General features: G+C 38.3%; 2 protein-coding genes across 5 annotated transcripts in view; one reads left to right on the top strand and one right to left on the bottom strand.

The window, feature by feature from the left end:
• Window positions 1–1,202, top strand: part of SLC25A47 (solute carrier family 25 member 47) — a 13,780-nt gene extending 12,578 nt beyond the window's left edge. For both annotated transcript variants that reach the window (XM_048307359.1, XM_048307358.1), the window contains one exon: window positions 874–1,202. In XM_048307359.1, the coding sequence (XP_048163316.1) occupies window positions 874–876 (3 nt within the window). In that variant the 3' untranslated portion in view covers window positions 877–1,202. The remainder of the gene's footprint in view (window positions 1–873) is intronic.
• On the bottom strand, window positions 839–23,070 carry WARS1 (tryptophanyl-tRNA synthetase 1). 3 transcript variants are annotated; one of them, XM_048307350.1, is made up of 12 exons: window positions 23,017–23,032; window positions 22,237–22,259; window positions 19,462–19,676; window positions 18,179–18,386; window positions 13,498–13,606; window positions 12,520–12,639; window positions 11,744–11,926; window positions 10,747–10,847; window positions 9,413–9,525; window positions 8,179–8,352; window positions 4,831–4,971; window positions 839–3,020 (listed from the first exon to the last, which is right to left on the bottom strand). In XM_048307350.1, the coding sequence occupies exons 3-12, from the start codon at window positions 19,573–19,575 to the stop codon at window positions 2,862–2,864; spliced, it is 1,422 nt and encodes a 473-aa protein (XP_048163307.1). In that variant the 5' UTR covers window positions 19,576–19,676; window positions 22,237–22,259; window positions 23,017–23,032; the 3' UTR covers window positions 839–2,861. The 3 variants fall into 3 exon arrangements, with proteins under 3 accessions (XP_048163307.1, XP_048163308.1, XP_048163310.1); XM_048307351.1 differs by lacking the exon at window positions 22,237–22,259 and having other exon boundaries at window positions 23,017–23,070; XM_048307353.1 differs by lacking the exons at window positions 22,237–22,259; window positions 23,017–23,032 and adding an exon at window positions 18,776–18,823 and having other exon boundaries at window positions 19,462–19,522.

Raw genomic sequence — 23,070 nt, 5'->3', positions numbered from 1 at the left:
ACCAATTTTTGTTTACTGTCAGGACACAGATTATGTACTTCACTACACACACCCCAAGCTGAGTGTTTGGCTTCTGGTTTTCAGCACTTGACTGCTTTCTTTTCTGATTTGTATTATCTTGGCCTTTAGCTACTCTAACGATCACAGAACTATTTATTTTGATAAATTAGCTAGCTGAAGGCCAGCCCACAGAAAGAAGGTACCATATTTGCTGGGCTGATATTTGGCTTACTTTGCTATAGCGACTGCAGCTTGTTGTATAGATGATTTCTTTCAGCAAAAAAGTTGGTGGCCTTGATAAAAAAAATTTCTTAGAATCTGTCACATTCAGGATCAGGTTCCATGTTGCTGAGTTCCCGTTTGCTCTGACAATGCTCATGAATATCCAGGTAGGTTTCAGCATTCCTCTTGGTGATTGTGGAAGCGCTGTGGGCAGCTATTCAGAATCTGTGCTTTCGCAAAGAAATTGTGAGCACTGTGTTTCCACTCAAGCATCAGTTTTACACCAAACCTACTGAGGTGTCACTGTACACAGGTCTCGTTGACCTTCCCCCATTCCAGAGCTGGCTGCTGTGCACAGGGACATGCAACATCCAGTCTGGCTTGTGACCAGGTCATCTCTGGACAACTGACCCTTACTAGTTTGCTCTGGGAGCAGTCTGAAGTATACCTGGAAGGGGGTTCTAAGGCACCATGTTTCAGTACTTTAAAACAAGAACCAGCTACATCAGATGACAAAATGTTAGGGTTAGGGTTAGGGTAGGAAGAAAGGTCAAAACCAGAGTAAGTGTAAATTAAGGCTTTTAAAAGAAATAATAAAAAAGTAAAACAAAAGAAGTTTGATACAGACTTTTATCTACATTTTTATTACAGTGAGATGAACAAAATGAGCTGATTGAGGAAAATGTAATGAACCACGCCTGATAACATTTCAACATGCCTTTGGAAACTGCCTTGTCTTGACCTTTAAATGCCTCTGGGATGTGAACTGTAATTAACAACAGGCTCAGGAATTCACCAAGACTTCACTGAGAAACTGTACCATCTCAGAAGCATCTTGGTATGAATTCATCAGAAGACTTGAAAACACTGCTTGTTCAGCAAACAAATACGAAATAGTTTTGCTATCACTTTCCTTTCCAGCACTTTCAAAACATATTTCAATTGTTGTTATAAAATAAACCATCTGCTTATCTAGAATAGAACACGGTACAGTTTCTCCTACAGCATATTTCCCTTTGCTGAATAACAAAATTAATTCTTAGCTAATGAAATAAATCTAGCAGAACAAATCTGCATATATTTTAAACAAGAAATTTGCATTTTAACTTTGTAAAAGCACTTTTAAAGTCAATTTAAGGCTTATCTTTTATGTATGGCTTAAAGATGACAAAGAGTAGACTGCAAGAACAGGAAGGTCATCATTAAAGTCTAAAGTAATTAAGACTTACCTCACTTATTACTGGATTTAAGAAGCTGCTTTTTTCCCCTAAGAATTGCTCCACTACTTCTAGAAAAAAAAAAGTTTTTCTACTCATTGTTAAGCCCTTGCTGGCACTGAGATGCTTTGCCTCTGGGTTATGGAGACAGTCTCTGGGAAACATTTTCACTAATAAGCTGAAGTCAATGGCTTTAGATGAGAGACGCCAGCTCACATAAACTGTAAAGAAAGAGACAAAAGCTAAGCCTTGCTATTTTCAGCACAAGTTTGAAACTCATGCAATAGTACCAGGTTTGCCTTGCACTCCTGCCTTTTCCTTGGTTCCTTCAACAAACATAGCCAGGTTAACCCACCTGTGTTACCTGCATCAAATAAAACCACCTTTGCTAAGACTATGGGCTAGCAACTTTCCTTTCTAGACAAGACAGATCTAACAGTGTGCACTCAGCACTGCTCATATCAAAACAAATAGCTAATAATTTGAATTTTTCTTCCATAAATCATAGTGAAGACATTGAAGTTCTTTCAAAGAAAGGAGATAATTAAAATACACGAGGTATTTTAACAAAGTATATATTTTTTTTCACTGGAATACATCCTAAAATAAGTATCCCTAGTTTGAACAACCTGGTGCAGTGAAAGAGAACAGACAGTACTAGAAGTATCCCTGTGTCCAGTGTGACTTCAGCATGATTTAACACTTGTTATTTTTAACTAGAAACTAATATTTGCATTTCTATACTATCATCCACTTGAGAATATCAAGGACCTGACAACTTACTGATGACCTCCTTCCTCCAGAGGCACTCAGATCAGCTAAATAGCTCCAGAAAAAAAGTACTACAAGATTTCTGCAACTTGCCCAATGTCAAAGAGAAAGGCGATAGCAAGACAAGTCTGACAGTCTTTCTCCAGTGTTCAACTCACAGATGTCCACTCTTTCTGTATTGTTCCCACTTTGTAACATTCACTGCTTTTTTGTGTGCAGCATGTTCTCATGCCCAAGAGGACATAGAGTCTAGTAAACCAAGGTACATAGTACAAAAGAAAATGGAGCAACTATTTATTAGTTTGAGATATGACCTCTTACCAACATATTTAAAACAATTTCCAAGTTAGCCTTTATCATCAAATGGAAATTTTATTTATATTTTCAACATGAAATACATTAAAATACAATGCTGGGCTGACATACATGCTTTTCTGCAAGACTGATCAATTCTGTCTTGCATATTCTGATTTTAAATAGATACAAGTCCTATTTTAAACTTTTTTTGTACTCTGCTGTTCATGATAATTTACTCATTATTTATAAAGCACCGATTACAGGCTGTACATAACTAGGGAGTGATGACATACAACAGAAGACAACAATTACTTGGTTGTGGATTATCAAGTGCTAAGTTACATACATATTTCTTCAAAATTCAAAAGCCAGCTTCCTTGGAGTCATGAACTGTTTCACAATTTCATCTGTGACCTGCTTCCTTCTTTCTTGATGAGCTGCTACCAAGGGCTGCATTGTTTCAATAAGTACCTTCTTCAGCTCCCCCGTGAGCAATTCTCCACTGGTGTAAGCCTGTCAAGAAAGTGTTGGCTGCTGAACACGGTGACATTCACAAAAAGACTCAGTAACCAGGATTTCTTTAGAAGACAGATTTGGATCTCTTAAAAATAAGCACATGCCTTAGAAGATTATCTGATATCACTCTGAAAATGCAACTTGCAGAGTTGCTTGTTGCCTGTTAAAAGATTAAGGCAGCTGGGAAAGTTCGTATGTGACAAGTTATTATAAGGACTGAATAACCTACCTTCACAAGTTTAACGAGGAAATCCTGTAATTACTTACAGGAAACTGCATATTTTCCTCCCCAGAATCCCAGTTCAAATAAACAGTCACCCTAAGCCTTAATTTTTTTTCTTTTTGATAATAACAGGTACAAATTCTCATATTTTTCTCTCACTGCATTTCAGTAAGAGACTAGATGTGATTAAAATATCCTTTTTATAGCAAAGACACTCAGAATCTATGTTCACACCATAGTCATATTCACAGCTAGTAATCCATTCCATTGCTCAATACTGAAATGCTTTAGCTTAGAAGCACAGGCCAACAGTTTATTGGTTCAGCCACGTTGAGAAACCACAGCTAGTGCAGTTCAGCTATATTTGAAATGACAATAAACATGATAATCTTACCTCCTCTTGTCATCAAGCCATTTGTAACACCTGTTCAAGGTGTAAATGCTGCTGATGTTCACTCAGCAAGAGTAAAATACATTAAGAAGAACAAATGGAATTTCAGTGGTGGGTTTTGGGGTGTATGTGTTATTTTTTGCTTGTTAGTTTGTTATAAAAACACCAAGGTTGCTTTCTCTGAAAGTATCCTCTGGTGCTACACCTGAAGTGGCTGCACTGATGCTGCTACAATGGGCAACTTCATGTTTTCAATTCTGGTTCTGAGGCACCCCTGCAGCGAGCTGCAAGCTGTGGGCCAGGCTTTGTGCTCTGCAGCAGTTAGGCCGACACCCCTGCAGTGGTTGGAAATTAATGAAACAAATCTCTTCAAGTCAAATGTGGACTTGATTCACATTTCAATTCACAATTCATAAGAAATTTACAACAGCATGGGAAAGAGTAGCTATCCAACCCTGCTCTTGTGTGGGAAGGAGTAGAGGGCTGAGGAAGGATCTGCAGCTCTTGACTTTCTTGCAGCTGTTGCCAGCAGGAGAAAGCTGATAAACCAGTGTGACATGGGTGTTATCCAGTGGAGCTCCTGCCTCCCAGAGAACACACATCACCTAGTATTGGTGATGAAGGGAAGGGAAATGGCTTGCTACCAGCCCTGGGGACAGAAGTCTGCCAGATAGGCTTAAGGAAAATGCAACGTATATGAAGCAGTTTTTGCCTGGGATCAGTGAACCAATTCCTCAGAGCTATTAAATTTCTTGTGATGATAAGAAAAAAACAAAAACCAGCAAGCTTCAGACGTGAGCTTTTGTAGTTTTGCAGAGTGCTTAGGTACGTTACGATGAGGAACCAGAAGAGTGTATTATACAATTAAAACAACACTAATCCTAAGGTGGTCTTATTTGAAAGGTAGGGAAGATACTGTCCCACAGAGTGTTGGAGGTTCCTGTGAAAACACTAGGGTTTTTTTTTTTAAAGAAGAGACAGATTGGCCTGTCTCTTGGAAAGAACATTGCAAAGAAATAAAAACTGAGATCGATACTAATATTGAAATTTGCAAGGGATGGAGAGCATGAGAATAACACCATCCTTCCTGGAGAAGGTTCACAGGAGGACTGAGTTACAGCTCTGTTGAGGGCTGAGGCTGCTTGTCCTCACAGCATGTAATGAGTAACCCTGTCTTCAGTCTGGTTACTCACCTGCTTCAGTTGCTCGAGCCTGTCATCATCTTCCAGGAAGAAAGTCAGGTACATAAAAGACACGTCGACCTCACAGTTGCCTCCGTACTTCCTGTGCTCCTCAATGGTGTCCCTGCCTCCCGAGAAGGCGTGCTTGTTAATCTGAAACAACACCAGGAGCTCTTGCTGTAATTCCCACTGCATTTGGGATTACCTTAGTGCAAGCAGAGATGTGTCATGATCTTCCAAACTCTTTATTAAGGATTAGCTGAAGAATGAGTGGGACAAGTTAATGCAGAGCCGCAGGATTGAAAAAAGGAGGCCATCAGAACCCAGCAGGGAAAAATGGTTATACACATACTCCTCAGACTTCACAGTCAGAACAAAAATTAAGTGAAAATTAAAAAATAATCTATTCAAGACTCAGTCAAAAACGTTTGAATTCCCTTTTGCTGAAGCTGTTGGATAGAATTTGTATTTACAGGAAATGTACTTCATGTAACAAAAATAAGGTATTTTCTTTATCAAGAAATTAATTTTGGAAGAGATGAAGAAGGCATGGAAAATCCTGCAGGAATCCCACAGAGAACCTAATCTCCTCTTTTTGGGGAAAAGGAAAACAAGACAAAGCAAAGTTAAAGATTACAAAAGTCTGTCTAGAATGCTTAAAATCAGACCAATGCCCAATTGTTCAGTCTAAAAAATCGAGTATTTGCTGACATCCTCCTTCTTTTTAAGCATAGTTTCCTACAGGCAGATGAAAGGCACTGTTGAACAGATATAATTGCTAATCCCATTCTCAATAAATTTGGAAGCCACTGGCCTATTTTAAACATTTAAACATATGTAGAACTCTCTGAGGATGCTAATCTTCCTACAAATTTAAAGAAAATAAATTGCTAAGCGGAGGAAAAAAAATATTTAACCATATGCTGAGCTTTCATTTAGCTCTTGTATCTTTAGAGATACCATAATCAACCTGCCAAGAGACACATTTGCATATGAAGCAGGTTTTTTTTTAGTTCTGGTATCTAGGAGCTGTTACATATTTACAATTTATGAACAATCCTACTATCTGTATAGACTGTCTAGTGCTTTTTTGAATCTCTCCAACCACCTTGTTACAGATGAAGTTTTGTGGCAACGAACTACAATCAGAAATGATGCACTGATGAATATTTTAAGGAAATGAACTGCCATGTACCATATTACATCTATTGTTATATTGTAGAGCAGCCTGAATAGCTCTCTCAGCATCTGTAAAATAAGGATTTTACATACTGTTCTGCACTGACCTCTGTCCTTACTGGATTTTGTAAGCCTGTAGGACATTTTTTCAATACTCTTTATCTCTACAGTTTGTCTACTTCCTGAACTGAAAGGGATTAAATACAATATGCCAGGTGAAGGCACTTTTTGTTGAAACACAAAATGTTTCTTTTCTTAATCTCAAATTAATTTCTTTTACATATTCTGGCACCTACTCATTGACTGAGGGTTTCAGTGACCTATCCATAGTGATGCACTGATTTTTTTCCCCCTGAATTTCTCTGAATCCCCCAATATGTCTACAGACATAAAATCTAAGCAACACTTCATAGAAAAGCAAACAAGTAATTGAGCTGTATTTTGCTGATAGCTGGAATAAGAATAGTTTATTAAAATACTACCATTCATCTCATTTGATTATCCAGAAGCTTCTCAGCCTTTCCCAATATTTAGCGATTTTTTATCTTCTATTACCTGTAAGTTTTGAACCTCATTAATTAGCAATGCACCAATACTGAAAAATGCTGTAAGCAGTAATTTTTTTTGCCCAGTGTAGCATTATCTTTTTAACCTTCAACCATGACCAGAAGTCACCTTTCCTACTCTATTTTTTCATTTATTTGCTATAACAGTATTTGGTTTTTCACTCAAGCTCTATTTCCATAAAGACTTGTTTATGATGGGCTTCAGAAGCTGAAATAAATCTCAGTTTGTCCTCCATTACTCAGTACTTGACATCATGTTCTGGATTTTACTTAATGCCTTTTATATTCCAAGTAGCTAGAATTATTTTTTTATTTTTCCAAGTTACTTCCCAGGAAAAAACCATGGAAGAATGTTAGCAATATTACCATTAACCATGCATTCTCTATTCTGAAATTACACTTTTTTTTAAAAAGCAACTCTGTAATTGTGCAAATAAACTGGAATTACTATAATCCAAACACATGAAGAATTCCAATTCTTCAAAACAGTACTGTTTAATCAGTTTCTATAAAAGAGAATGAAGTGTTATGACGTGGCTGTAGAAGAGTCTGACTATTACAGAATTAATCCAAGCCTGCCCAACAGAAACAACATGAACATTTTTTCTTCTTGTTTTGACAGTTATTTCATGTCTGGTATCATGAGTATAAATTCTTTCCCAAGGGCTGATTTTCATTTTCTTTAAACACCACAACACAGGCAAACTTTTGCCAAACTAAATCATCTGACACCAGATAAGAGTGATCTTCCCTTTTGCCAAACTAAATCATCTGACACCAGATAAGAGTGATCTTCCTTTGAACTTGGAAACAAACTAGGAATATACTCAGAAGAAAATACCCCTTCAAAAACTGAGTTGCAATTCAACATAGTGTTTATTTGTGAACTGGAGTGAACAGGTTCATTTGTGAATTGTCAGCAATAGATTCCCAAGCAGCAGGGTAGGTCTGACCTGTGCTATAACTAACACCGTGCAATGTTTGGTGCTCCCAACAAGGAGAGGCAGTCAAGAAAAAGCTGTTTATTAGGTTTACATCATGGCCTGTCAGATTTCAAAACTATGGGAATATAATATTTATTTTAAGAGCATAAGCCTCCACAGCTCTTATTCTTACACCACTGCTCTGCAGGTATCAGAAAAACAAACATGTTTTGTACATTATCCCAGCTAATATTTGTACTGTCAGACTAGCCAGTAAGGCAAAAGATGGTATTTGATAGTCTAGCTAAATTTGCATAACTCAGTCAATTCCTGAAGATGCTCTGCCATGAAATGTAAGGAAAAAAAGATTCATGTATGTCCAAGGAAAACACTAAAAATTGCCACTGTAACCAGAAGGGCCACTGAAGGTGGACATCCGGGAGGGGATATCAAAGCAGTGTCAGGCAGGAGCTGTGGGCCAACCTCAGCAGCACATCCTGGTGAAGCTGAAGACTATTTCTACTTATATGGTACCTATAGACATGGTTTAGTGGTGGGCTTGACAGGGATAGATTTATGGTTGAACTCCATGATCTTAAGGGCCCTCTCTGACCTAAATGACTCTATGCTTCTATGACCACCATCCCTTTTCACTGTAAAGCTTTGTGCTATTGGGCTTGGCAGGTCCTTACCTTTGTCTTGATTTGTTTGGGTGTATCAGTGAGGAAGATGGAGGAGTTTGGATCACTAGCACTCATTTTGGTCTGTGCTCCTTGTAGGGCTGGGAAGAAGACGGAGTGGAGTAAGGCTGGTTTAGGCTGCCCAATTCTCGGTGCTACATCGCGAGTCATTCTAAAATAAGGGTCCTGAAACAACGATCAATAAAAGCACAGAATAACTTTGAAAAATGTGATTTGAAATCTGATTGGTGCTGACTCATTCATGCCTTAAGAGGTGATGTCAAAAACCCAAAAACTGAAAAAAACAAACCATGAAATGTTCCAGAACCTACTTCCAATCCAGTTCATTCAGAGGAGCAACAAACAAAATCTCCCTTTTTCTTTTCCATAGTGCTGTACACTCTGATTCCCTTAAGTAATAAGCATATTTACAAAATTTTACATGAATTCAAACAGTTGCTAAAACCATCCTTAATATGGCTGGAGATGGATGCAGCCTACGATGCAAGCTTTCTCTCAAAGACTTTAACAACAAGCAGAGAATCTGAACTAAATCAGTGATCAAGCTGGCAGTGCTGTGCTGATGATGTGACTCAAACCAAAGTGCAATAATATTACTTCATAGTATTCTGGGTGATGAATATGATTATATCATCTTCCACTGTCTGTCCTTGTGACTAAAATAGCCAAAGATTCAGACAGTGCAGGATGTGATTCCTAGAAACACTACTTGTTTTTAAAAAACCCTATTACTCTCATTTGTATCTGATGTTCTTCCAGCTCTCTCTATAAATGTGAATTGTTAAGGTTCTGTAGCCTTTCAGGCAAACTATTTCAATGCTTTTTTTATTCTTACTGAGAGAGGGTTTTTCTCCATGATTCAACAGAAATCTCTTGTGCTGCAAGTTGAGCTCATTCCATCTTGTCCAAGTTACCATGGAGATGGCCAAAAGTTTCTTCCTACCCCCATGTCAGTGTGCTTTTGCATAGATGTTGCCGTCTTTGCTTTCCTAGATGTCGGCTCAGTGTGAACTGAGTTAAGATCAAGAGAGATCCAAGACTGGATGAATACATGATTGTTGGATTAAGCCTTCATCTCTTCACCTTTTAGATCTTTCAGTTTCTACCCCAGAAAGGTGCTTGCAGCAATGTTTTACAGATGGTTCAAGACACCACCATGAAGCTTGAATAGTACAATACAAAACCAAATGCATGAAAAACAAATTAAGCAATATGATTTTCTTACCTGGTCAATAGCACATGGGATAAGACACTGAATATTCTCCTTGCCATTGAAGATCTGTGGAAATGATGAACTGAAGGATGGAGCAGCTTGGATAGCAGGAAAGCTGATCTTACCTAAAAAACATGTTTGGAAAAGCTAAGCAATCAACAGAAGCAGTGGTAAATAGAGAGATTTTTTTGCAGTATGTAAAATGCACAAGTGAATCATCCAGATACTTATTTGAAGACCAAGCTGTATCTTTATCAAGCATTGTTGCCTTATCTGAGGAAACTTTAAAATCTTTACCTTCTGCAATGTCAACAAACCTTCGACTGACATAGAAACTAATGATAAAAAGCAAGCTGTGACCACACTGACTTCAGAAAAAGTTCACACTGAATACTCTTTTCATCATTGAACTATCATTGACCTTTCCAGAAACATAATTGACTAAGGTTGTTATTTTTTTTTCACTTTGTGAGAGAATAGCTACAATCATCACATTTCCCTCTAAATCTCAGAATCACTGCTATATGCATGCTGTACTCATGAAGCATCTCAGATGTGGCCAGTTTTCTTTTTTATACAGGGCTTAATCACAGTGTGGCTAACCTGCTTCCCTGACCAAAATCCTATCAGAACAGAGAGTAAGTAGCAGACTTTTCCAAACATGTGATGAAGTCATTATCACAATACCATCCTTTATTAGAGCACCGCTGAAACAAGCGGAAATCTGTTCCTTGGTTACAGTGAAGGCTGAAAAGCTGTCAGTGGCCCAATCACTGGATGAAGAATGATGAATAGTGCTCAGAAACATCCAGGATTTAATGCCATTTTTACACAGAATCTTTTTTTTTAGCCATGTGACAGAAACCTGCAATTGCAGAGAAGTAAATGGAAGACATGCGTTACCCAGCACCTTGATAATTAGGCTATTCAGCACTCAACTTTCTAAAAATATGTAAATGTGTATGTGTTTCAATGCACCTTTTTCTGACAGGTTTCTTTATAAATTTGGCATAGAAATTTCTAGGAGGTAAAATTGTCCATAGCTCCAATCACTGTAACAAAAGAATAAAAAACAAAAAAAAAGTAGTTCTGTTTTGGACCCTTCAACATCTGTGTTTTGTACTTTGCTCTTACTAAAGTGAAAAAGGTAGATGTCATGCTAGAAATTTGATTGTAAATTCTGAAGGAACAACAGTAACATCAGAATCAGCCTAGAAACACGATCTTCCTGCTTTTTCTGTCTATTTCATGAGAGGCAGACACTAATCTCTTTAAACTACTACTTAAAACAGCTCAATTGAAAGTGAAAGCAAGCATTGTTTCTTGTAATTTGTATGATTTCCTACCAATGCAATCACTGTCTGTAAAGCCAAAGATTCCTTTCACTTGGTTAAATGTGACATGCTTCTGAACTTTGACAATATTTTTGTAGAATCCGGCACTTGTCCTGTGAGAAAAAAAAATGTGGAAAAATGAAATGAGGAGGAGAGTGTATGTACAAACTTCCACTGCAAAGAAGTTCCACTGAGAGCATAAAAAAGCCTGCAGGACTAAATCTCACGGTTTCAGACCTTATGTGGTGCATTGAGATGATAATTAGAGAATTTTAGGAATTAGGAATTTTATGCCTTGAAAGTTTAATTTATTCTTCCCTTCCCCCAACAATTACTAGAAACATTTTTTTCTCTTTCACAAGTATCTGTCTAAACCCAGAAATATTTCGATTCAGAAATGGTGCCAAAATGCCTCAGGGAGCCTGAAGTTTACTTATGCTTCTCTGGGAACTCTGGCAACTTAAATAGATCACATTGTCTGTGTTGCTTGGTATCCCCCATGTGTATCCCATACAGGACAAACTCTTTCCTGCTGAGGTGGCAGTTTCAATAGCAGTTTCTTTTTCTTAAATCTTCTTTAAATGTCACTCAATAATCTTTCATGCTGTGTTATTAAAATAATTTATCATAGCAAGTTGCTGCAATGCTTGCTGTTAATGCAGATAAAGTGTAAACACATCTGAGAGATTTTGATACCATCTTAAGCAAACCAATCTGGAAGTTTCTTGGTGGTTTAGGTATTTTTACACTTTAGCTGGTTTAACGTATCTTTCATGATTTACAGATTGCACACACAAGTATTTGTTAATACGTTATACAGGAATGACAATAGTATATATAAAACGTTAGACAGGAGAAAAAATAATATGTTTCTATTTTAAGTGTTACAAAACTTGTCCGGAAGCTTTCACATTTAGACACACTTATTAAAACATTGCTGACTCTCAAAGTAAGAGAGAAAATATAGACACTTTTTTCACTACAATGCTCTAAAGAAATTTATACTTACCCTAAATAGTCTAAATCTGAAAATATAAAGGTTTTATTGACGTCAAAACCACATGCAATGATGTCTTTTGCATTTTCTCTAGCATACTCATATGCCTTCTCAACTGTCATGTCCTTCCAAAGGTATTTTTCATCATCAGTTAACTGTATTACCAAGGGAACATCAAACACTTCTTGCAGCCACCTAATAGAAGCAGAAACATTTTATCCCACATAAGTTAAAATGAAGATGTAAGTCACACAGATAAAATATTTTTATATATTTAAACAGAACATATATAGAGAGGTCTACTCTTTTCTTTGTAGCATATGCAGTAATATTTATGTGAACAGATAAAATGTTTTATACAGATTATAATGACAATTTACCTGGAAAAAAGACTCACTGTTTCCTGTACACATGACAGTGGTCACCAGTTGCAGAGGAACCAGAATTCGAAGAGGTTTTAGCTTTCTGAGCCCAATGTCTCTATGTCCTGCTGCTGCAGGCACCACCTTACAGAGTAATGTTACTGAGTCTTGTAACAAACTGGTTTTCAGGAACAACAAAATTTCTAAGGAGTGCCACATGGCTAAGGGCGTAAGGAAGAGGGCTTTATGGTGATGCAGGGATTGTGATCATCTGAATGAAAGGTAAGACTGAATTAAGTTCATTAATATTCACCTTGCATAATCAGAACTCCTTGCAATGTATCATTTTGGCAGTTTCGCAAGCCACGTTCAATGTTTCCTTTGAAAAAAATGCTTTGATTAACACAAATGGTAGAAATAGCTTACTTTGTGAACATAAATGGGATAAGATGACCAACGTGCATTGCCTGAGAGGATGGCCCTCTGCCTGTATAAAGGTAAAAGGGCTTCTTATTTTCATAAGCATCAAGTACTTGGTCCATATCTCTAGAGAAAAAACAGAAAACATGATACAACTCTTTAGTGAGAAATACCTCCAGCAAAAAGCTTATCTTCAAAATCTGAGTGCTTTTAAAGCCAAAAGTATTTATAAATAAATTATAGTATGTTAAGTGTCCTAGAAATAAAAAAAAGTTCTTGTTTACTCATTTTTTAATTTAACAAAAGCATTGTCTCCTTCAGTCTCCATAGGGGAAAAAAACCTCAAAGAAAAACAAAACCAAAAATAAAAATTTAATGTTGAAATTGTGCAACTTTTAAAATTACCTGATTGGACAACAATCTCTAGGGCCTAGTAAAACAGCCAGGGATCATTTCTCAAATAGGTTCAACCAGCCAGCTTAGCTGACCTCTGGTGGAGGTTATACCCTCAGTCATGCCCAGGTCCTTCTGTGAAACCTGCTGGTGCCACATCCCCAAACCCCTGTGTGCTAACAATTAACAGTAAAGGTCACCAGCAGGCTCATGCTTAAGATTATTCCCTAAGCCTTTTCTATACCACAAACAGATGCACAGGCCACAGAAGCCCTGCTGAAATCACCAGTGGCACCTGGAGTTCTCTGACAGGTCACTGCCTCTGGCTGCTGAGGCAGAGTCAAAATGAAACTGCACTCTGTGCACATTTCTTCAGTTTGGGATTACTGAGGACATATCAGAAACCCACGCAATCAAGAGTTTCAAGTGTTGCCAGGGGACATCTGCAGTAGTTGCTAATTTCAAATGGCACAGTTGGTTTGCCTTGGTATAAAAGCACATGTTCTTTTCTAGTTACAGGCTTCTCCCAATAATTCTCACAGGAAGTCTGCCCAACAGGACCTTTAGAATTTTAATAAAAGAAAAACTCACCTGTGGGAAAAAAAGATTCCTCTACGTAGAAAGTGGTGAGGTTTTTGCCCAGTAGCTCTTTCTATTCGATTAATCAGATCTGTGTCAATTTTACTGCTGCCAAACCGAACTACAATCATAAAATGTTAAAGAAAAAAAGTTAAAAGATAGCTAAAACCAGATCCTGGAATACCAAGAACATAATGCAGTCTAGATTAAGAAAGAGATCTTCAAGTCAAAATGGCTAGATTCTCCTGATTCTTGTCCGAAGTCCCAGCAGTCACCTGCAGTATTAACTCTGTGCTGGGAGGTTCAGCTCATTCACAACATGCAGTATTTCTCCATCCATAAATTACTATAATTGCAGTCTCCTTACAGCAGAAGCATTGATATTCCAAGCAAAAAAACATGCTAAAGTAACATATTCAGACCAACAACTTGGCCTCTCTAAGCCATAAGACAAAAATGCCTGAGGCTATGAATGTTTCTCTCTTGATGTCTAAATTTTCTGCTGTCAGACAACATTGTCTTTTGCTTTCACTCAGACAACATCACCAACCCCAATTACTCTTCTGCAAACTCAATTCTTTAATATGTATATGATTACACACACTGCTCCCCTCAAGAGGCTTGAAAAGGAAATGCCTAATGCTCTTCATGGCAATCAGTAAGGTTTACAACTTGGTGGTTTAGGAAGGTTGTGATAGAGTAAAATAGCAGTATTTTTCCTACTCCAAGTAATTCTTGGATCCTAATAATCAGGTCAATGCTCTATGATTTGGACTCGTTCAAAAAAATCTATACAAGAGTCTATTGTTTGCTACAATATTCTATTCAACATTAGAACTATTCAACATTGCACTAATAAAATGCAAAATGCATCACAAAATGGCAAATTATAATCTCGATGAATGCTAAAAGGAGACCAAATGAGCATGAAAATGATTCAGCACATGAACAGCAACTGGTAAGAGGCTAATCTGACAGAAACAGAAAACATGAAAATGCCCTGATTAACTTGGACTAGCTACCCTAGAAATAATCATGTATTGTCATAGAAAGTGATCAGAAAAGCTCTCTGGTGTACAGAACACTTCACTAGAAATGCCTAAATATCTTTATTAAACACTCACAGACTGCACAGCTCCCTTTTCTTTGCCCATTTTCACCTTTTCTGTTAAAAAAATGGATAATTTTCCGTACCTATTTCCTCCTATTTGAATGTTCAGAACTTCTTAGGCTCTCTGCTCACAAAGAATCTGCCTTTCTAAACAGCTTCCGACAAAGACACAGTCTCCACTCCTAAACAAGCTTTAAAAAAATTCCTGGTGTGCTTTTCATCCCTGGTGTTCTAGCTTTTATCAAAAGACAGCTTTCAACTCACTGTGCATAAGAAGTCTTAAGAACTGCCATTTTCAAAAGCATATTTGCATTTGCTGAAAATTCATCGTGTACTTTTCCTCTTTGCCATTGCCCTGTTATATCTATGTGGAGAAATGTATACCCTAATATTTGTTATACAGCAGCTTTGGTGACCAGACCAGTCTCAATGATCTCTGAACAGTCATGACAACTGGGAGAGGCTCCTGGAGGCTGGAAGAAAGCAAACGCCAATCCTACCTTAAAGAAGGGCTAGAAGAAGGAATTGTGGATCTACAGGCCAGTCAGCCTCACCTCAATCTGTGGGCATGTGCTGAAGCAAATAATCCTGGAAATCATCCCCAAACATTAAAGACATGAAGGTGACTGGTAATAGTCAGTAAGGACTTACAAATGGAAAATCATGTCAGACCAATTTATTAGTCCTTCTATGATGCTCTGACTATAGCTGAGGTGAGAACAGTGAATGTTGTTTACCTCAGCTTTAGTACAGCTTTTGACAGTGCCTTCCACCTCATTCTCACAGATGATTGATGAAGTCTGGACTAGCTAAGTGGACAGCAAGGTGAACTGAAAACTGGCTGAACTGCCAAAAAATGTTGTGAGTAGCTGCACAAAGTCCAGCTGGAGCCCAGAGCCCAGTCTCAGCAAGTGTGCAGGTGAAATAATCCTGGGAAGGGTGGCTGATACAACAGATGGCTGCGGTGCTATTGAGAGGGACCTCAGCAGGCTGGAGAAATGGGCTGCAAGAATCTCATGAAGTTCAACAAAAGGGAATGCAAAGTCCTGAATTTGGGGAGGAGTAACTCTGTACACTGGTACAGCAGGGGACCAACTGGCTGGAAAGCAGAAGGACCCTGGGGTCCCAAGGTCCTGACAGACAAGGAATTGAATATAGCCTTTAATGCACTTTTGTGGGTTGAATGGCCAAAGGCCTTATGGGCTGCATCAGGAACATTGCTGCCAGAATGTCAAGGCAGGTGATGCTTTCCCTGCATTGAGCACTGAGGAGACACTTCTGGAGCACTGGTTCTGGGCTCTGGCATAAGAAGGACATGGATATAATAATGTGAATCCAGCAAAGGGCCACAAAGATGAAGGCCTCAGAGCATCTGTCATTCAAGGAGAGGTTGAGAGAGCTGGGATTGCTGAGCTTGGGGAAGAGAAAGTTTAGGAAGGATCTTATTAGGGCAAGTGGAGAGGAAATAAAAAAGACAGCATCAGACTTTTCTCAGTGATGCCCAGTGAAAGGACAAGAGGCAAAGGGCATGACTTAGAAGAAAGAAGAAATTCCATTTAAATATACAAAACTCCTTCATACTGTGCACATGGTCAAATACTGGAAGTGCTGACAGCGAGGTCATGGGATCTCCATCCTTGGAGATTGAAAAAATCCTACTGGACAAGGTCCTGAGCAACTTGCTCTGGATGACTGCTTCAGGGAGAGTGGCTGACTAGATGATCTGCAAAACTGCCCACCAACTTCAACCATTTGGCATCACTTGCAATATTCAGCTTACTGAATTATCAGCATGGTTAGCAAACAAAGCTCTTTCTCACTCATTCCTCTGGTCTTTGCTCATGCTCAGACAAACAAGTTTCTAGGAATGTTCATGTCTAGTACTTAGCTAACAGAACCCTTCTTCCCAGATTATCTTCAGGCTGTTTTGTTGTGCTACCATACACTTAAGTGCACATCTAGGACAACCATTTGAGAAGAAGATCCCTTTCAATTAAAACAGTGATTTCATTTCTTCTGTGTTTGATTAAACACAAGCACAGTGGCAACTTTCTCAGGTACCACTAGTAAATGAACAGATTATAGGTGGCACAAAAATTTCCCTTTAGGCAGGAGCTGTCAAATGTAACAAGTTCACGAACAATACTTTTTATAGTTATTTTTAAAAAGGGGATGAAAAGAAGGAAGCTTATCAATAACAACCAGCAACTGCTTCACATCCTGAAGTGGCTAGGCTAGCATTCCTTTCTGAAAAATTTCAAACACAGCACTTAGAACAAGCAAAATGACTCATTTATCAAATTCACCAATCTGAAAATAGTGTAAAGAAGAAAAAAAACGTTTAGGCTAACCCAGCCTTCTAAGGAAGATCAAACACAGTTACTGGAAAAAAGGGCATGAACTGATTTACAGGAAGTCGTTCTTAGATCCTTAGATTGTGCCAACACAATTGTGCAATTCTTCCTTTTCTAAAATGCTCAGAACCCCTCCTCCCAAGAAAAAAAACCCAAACCACTTCTTTGTAACTCTTAAGCAAGTAAAAAGATTATGAAAGATCTTATCCACATCCAGATTCTAATAAATTTATCTTTTCCTTCTCTCACACTGATCTACATTTTTCTTTGCACACTTCCGCCTTTCCAACCTTTTCTTTCTCCTGTTACTTCCTGCAAACTAAGCCAATGTGTGCATACCTTGGACACGATTTCACAGTAACATCACAAAGAGTTAAAATAATGCTGGCACAAGCAACTGTCCCAAAAGCAAATATATGATTACTGCCACATAAGGATGTATGCTCTACTGCGAGAAAAAACTACTAAGCAGACCTCAGCAATGTACAGCTGAGGTACTAAACATGAAGATTGACAATAATGAAAAAAAAGGAATAAAAGAGAAATTAATGAATAGTTCTCTCACTTGTTTCCATGCTAGACTCAAACAAGTTATTAAAATAGCAAACTGTAAAACCAGTATTACCTAGACCTCTGTTTCTTAAATTACAAAACTTTGCAAGTTTTGTAACAATCCTGTCTAAAACATTCTCCATTACACTGCATGTTTTCGAATGAGCTGCAACTCCTTCATTCTAGCCAGTACGTGGCTGCCTGTAAATGTGTCTTCTGAAGAAGTCATTAGGTTTAATAGATTTCTGCAGTAGTTTTGGATCATTCCTGCCCTGTCTAATCTGTAAGCGATGTGAGGGGAGGGTAGGAAGAATCTTTCAGCCTGGCCAAAATGCTCTTCTGCATCCCAGCCACTGAAGATGCAGATACTCAGTGTCTTCGTCAGCATAACTTCTAGTAACAGTTCTCACACCAAAAAACCAAACTGCAAGTAAAACTTGGATTTTGAACTTCGAAGTTCTTTGCAAAGTATTTAAGTCTTTCATAGGAAAACTGCACCCGGGACATTTTCATCTCTTATAGCAAATTCTTTAGACACAGAAATGCTAAGATTAGACATAAATTAAATGTTACCTATGATGTTTTGATCTGGATTTGTTATGATGCCTTGCTGTTTCTGTGGTCATTAGGATCACTTTACATAAATTCCTTAGTAGCAGTGAAGGAAGAGTTATACCTATGAGCTTGTCATAATCCACGCCTTTAGCATTTGATGTCTGCACATTCCAGGGATCCACCAAATCCTCATCCTCTTCTTTAGTTGTACCATTGTTTATTAATACAAGATCTTTTGGAGGCAAGCCTGCCTGATAATCTTGTCCTGTTGTTGTTTTATATGACAGTTTTAATGATAAGAGCATCCTCACTGCTGCATCAATTTCATCCTGAATAAAGGAGAAAACCCAAACAACTGTTTAACATACTTAAAATAGACAATTACATTAATGTCCCAACCTTTCAAAATCCCACATCCATGCTTTGACCTGAATTGCATCATTCATAAACTCTAAATTCTGTTTTATTTAAATGTTTTCAGCATCAATGTCAAATGTAGAAGAAAAGTAAATATTTAATCATTAGAATATAAATCATCACCATTTCCAAGACATTTAAAGTACCTCTGTCTTGCTTTTCAATTTCTGCCTAGGAAAAAAATGCTTGCTTGCTTTTCAGAGGTATAACAAGCTCAGCACTTTTACCATAAATTTCTAAGGTATATAAATAAAATATAAATTATTATCTAATTTACTTTACAATGCTTTTAGTGGCTCACCTTAAAATAATTTATTCATTACAGTTCATTGACAGACTTGAAGGCAAGCTAGAACAAAAAGTTATGGTTATGACCTCTCTAACATAAAGTTATTGTAAAATCTCATGCAAGCAATAAATAGAACAACACTTTATTTGACTCCCAGTTTTCAAGGCTTACTCCCATAGGCAATACATTAAGAGAGCCCATATTAAAACCGAGCTCTCCTTGTCAACATAGTGATAAGGGAATAGGGAACCTGAAGGAAATGGCAAATTACTATATTATTTAAGGGAGATTAAGCAGGGACTGTCAGTACAGTTACAGGAAGACATATTTGCTAATGTCTACAATAATGCCTGGAGAAAAAGATTTTTAGGAAGCATCTAAAATCAAGGAAGAAAGCATGTGACATAAATTTACTTGAGAAATAAATGCCTTGGATCCTGTCACATGGCATGGCAACTGGATGAAGCAGACTTCTAAGCCTATGACTCTGTTCTTACTTCAAGAGTAAAAACTTTAGTCTTGCCAGTGCCTACCTTGCTCCAGGTATGCCACAGCTCACAAAATGGACATAAATAGTTTTTAACAAGAGTTTTTCTCATCATAAAGCAAAATAGATCTTAGTATAATAAAATTCTTCAGCACTCAAAAGACATACCTAAACTGAAAAAGAACAGGTTCAAACCACGACATGCAAATACCTTTGGTGCTTTTCCTGCTTTCAGTGCTCTGACTTTCTCTCCTTGTTCAGTCACTCTTTCAAACAGCTGAAGTGGACTCAGAGACTTCAAATCACAGTTCGGGCTGTCTGCCATTTCTCCAGACTGCACAAAGATCTGTCTAGGTGCAACTCAACTGAATTTATCCTTTTCCAACTCTTTGGCTTGGAGATTCAAAACAGCAGCAACAAAGAGAACTGCAGGGCAAAAAGTAGTATGTTTTACTCTTTTGTGTAAGTCTTCAAGATTAGGTGAACAGAATAAGAAAATAAAAACTATACTGACCCCTACCACATTCTATTCATATCAAATTGATAAACGTGGAGACATTACACAATGAGCTTCAGTCTCACACAGAAATGGACAGAGATTGACAAGAGTACCAAGTAAACTTAGAGATCACTGTTCATGTTGTCTATGTATTTAACATTAGGACCCCTTTTCAAAGTCAAACTCCTGGCAAAAGAAAAAAAATTAAATACATGTCCGATTCAGAGCATCTCAGAACAACTGGTAGAGGCCATTTGATTCCTGATTAGTTAATGTTCCTGCACTGATATCCTGTCAAATTCTGGATGATGAGACTTTTATAACTATTACACGGAATTTTGTCTTAGTATATGTAATAGCATACTTCAGCCCAAAGAAAGATACACAAGAGGAAAGCTTAGTCATCTTCTTTATGGCTTTCCTCCAGAGGTTACAAAACACACTGATGACTGGTGAGACACGCGCCTTCTAAAGAATCCTTGGGTCAGCAATAGGCTGTAAATTTGCCTGTTTCTCAGAATTATGCAGGAAAAATAATAGGAGATGTCATAAGATGGGGATGGCTGAGACTAAGAACACAGCATTCTGCCTAAGCACGCTCTGTCATGCCACACCTGTGTCCACCAAGTGGGAAGCTCTGAGCCTATGTAAAGAACCACTGACTTGCAAAGGATTGTGTCTCTCTGGAGAGACCTCCTAGCAAATTACTGATCCACTGCTGTGCATGGAGCATAAATTGATGGAGTGTTAGTAAAAATACACATTCATTTGGCTCCCTTTTCCCAGAATTAAAACAAACAAAAAACCCAAACAAAACAAAACCTTCAGAAGCATATAATAGCTGCATTAGCTGTTCAGCAGTATTTCAAAGCCTTCCTTCTACAAATAATCAGTCTAATCATAACCTTGGTTATATGTACATAGTGTTTATTTAAACTGCCACTGTAAAAAGCCTTCACCTGTCCAGCAAACTTTGAAGATCGATTTGGTAACTTGGTGATTACCAAAACATACCTATCACTAAGGCTTTGTTTGTCAGTCAGCTGCAATATTCCCATATTTCAGCTTCAGTTGAATACCTTGAGAAAACTGAGATGAGCATACACATCCACGTGCAAATGTAATTTGTTCACTCTATTAACCCTGATACCATATTTAGATTACATAATAATACTTAAGTTTTTAACCTAATTTTGATCCCTTGAAATTTTACTTTTTGCAGTTTGACAGTGTGACTAAAAAAAGTAATTTGAAGCAAATCAAACAATTTTTTGATGCATTCCTACAATTTAATTACTTTGATATTACTATCTTCCTCTTTTTCATGGGCACAGACTATTTTAAGTGTTAAAGAAAGTACAGAATAAATGCATACTAAAAAATGTTTATGAAGATTAACACACACCCTTTCTGTAGGAACATGCCATTTATATTTACTAGCTTCGAATTTTACAAAATAATAAAGATACAAATAAGAATTTTCTTTGGTGTAGAACAAATTGTGACTTGGTGTTTTAACTTAACTCCTGACTACATTCTTACTGATGGATTGCCTCCGTTCAGAAAGGCTGAAATGACAGCTGGCACTGGGCACATATACTCGAAAGCAGCAAACCAGACAGACTCTTTAAAATGTTTGGAATATTATGGATTTAAGATGAAAAAACAATCTCAAATGAAGGTGCATTTCCATTAAGAAATAGCAAAAGTAATCTAGGTGGTGCAACAAGACATGAGGATATTATGACTATAAAATGCAAAACATATGGACTGCTGCCTAAAGGTTATCTCTATTTGCCTCAGTACTGCCTCTATTTGCTAGAGGAATTCAAGCCAGGAATTCAGGAATGTGGAACATAGCTCTTGACCTTTTGAAATTCATTAATGCAATTGTGAACCATTTAAAAGAAATGTGTGAATATTTTGCTATTTATCAGGATTTTTTTTCTTGCTTTCTTCTTATTATAAAAACTAACAGTCCCAGACAGATTACATATACCACATGCAAACAGATCTCAATGAAAAAAAATGATGCACGGGAATTGGAAAATGAACTATTAGGACATTTAGGACCAGAGTCTAGAATGACCCAGTGTGAACTTGAAAGCCAAGACGTGTGTGCTTTTTCTACCTATGAAATGCAGGTAACTTATAATGGGTACTGCTCCTGTGTCCATTTCAAAATATTAAATTGCTATGAGACAAAGCTCAGAAATAATCCTCAGCAAAGGTATCAGAAAACTACAGCATCTTCCTCCTTTTCCAACTGGGTGACCATCACAGATTTACAATCATTTTCACTGTCTGCAGTGTGACTTGGTAAGTTAGAGACCTGAGAATTAAAAAATGGAGTTTCACATTAAGTTAAGAAGACAAACATTGTATGAAAGTACATAATGACTTCCAAAGACAACAATAATACAACAGTCCAGAAAAAGCTTTCATGAGCAAATGAAAGAATGTAAGACTAAGTCTAAAAGCACTTACATTCCTGAAAACTGTTTTTCCTGCTGTAAAAAAAAAAAACTAAAACAAAAAAAGAAAAGTAAAATTAAAGTAGGTAGCATCCCCACACGTCATGTGAAACAGGCCTTGAGAGGCACTCCAATACAGGCTGCACTTTACAGTAGACTCACCGTCCCAGTCACGGCAAGCATCAATTTATGCACGAAATTACAAAAAAAGAGTGCAAGACGATTCCCCAAGATGACAGCTAACATGACTATTCAAAGACTGACGAGTCACCAGAAAAAAGACAGATATAAATCCTTACGATACTGCAGCAGTATAAGAGCTAAGCTCCTGTGCAGGAGCGGTTGTGCACAAAATTACTCAACACGCCAATGTTCCCTAACCCTGGCGTCCGGCAGCGTTCCCTGCCACACCCCGCCCGGGCAGGGCAAAGCCACGCGCCAGCTCTGCCCTTCCTGCGGTGGGATGCATTTTCCAGTGACCTGGACACCCGCCGTGCCCTTCCCAGAGAAAAGGGCATTTTCACCTGGCTCTTTGGCGAGGTACCCCCGCAGGGAATGGAGGAAAAGCCCTCAAGTGCATCGACGCATCTCAAGGGGAGGGAGAAAACGTGCCCAGCACAGACCCCCCCAGCTGGCGCCTCGCACCGGTCACAGGGGCGGCAGTGACCGCCCAACCAGCCTCTCTCCCGCCCTCCGGGGTCTCTCTCCGAGGGTCTCCCCCACCCCCGTGCCCATCCCGGCCCATCCCGCCGCATCCCGCCGCTCCTCTCCCGCCGCTCCTCACCCACCGCACCTCTGTCACCACCATTGCATCACCCCCAGCCGGCACAGCCGGCGCGGCTCCCGG

The sequence above is a fragment of the Corvus hawaiiensis genome, chromosome 6 (genome assembly GCF_020740725.1).
Source record: "Corvus hawaiiensis isolate bCorHaw1 chromosome 6, bCorHaw1.pri.cur, whole genome shotgun sequence".
NCBI classification, from domain to species: Eukaryota; Metazoa; Chordata; class Aves; order Passeriformes; family Corvidae; genus Corvus; species Corvus hawaiiensis.
Note: the sequence above shows the minus strand (reverse complement) of the source record. Positions and strands in the feature narration are given on the sequence as shown.

Coding starts and splice junctions, on each gene's coding strand:
- WARS1 (XM_048307351.1), bottom strand. CDS start 19,575: ATGGCAGACAGCCCGAACTGTGATTTGAAGTCTCTGAGTCCACTTCAG. Junction 12,640..13,497: donor GGAATCTTTTTTTCCCACAG/GTGAGTTTTTCT, acceptor TTTTTTCTCTAG/AGATATGGACCAAGTACTTG. Junction 3,021..4,830: donor GGCTCGAGCAACTGAAGCAG/GTGAGTAACCAG, acceptor CTTTCTTGACAG/GCTTACACCAGTGGAGAATT.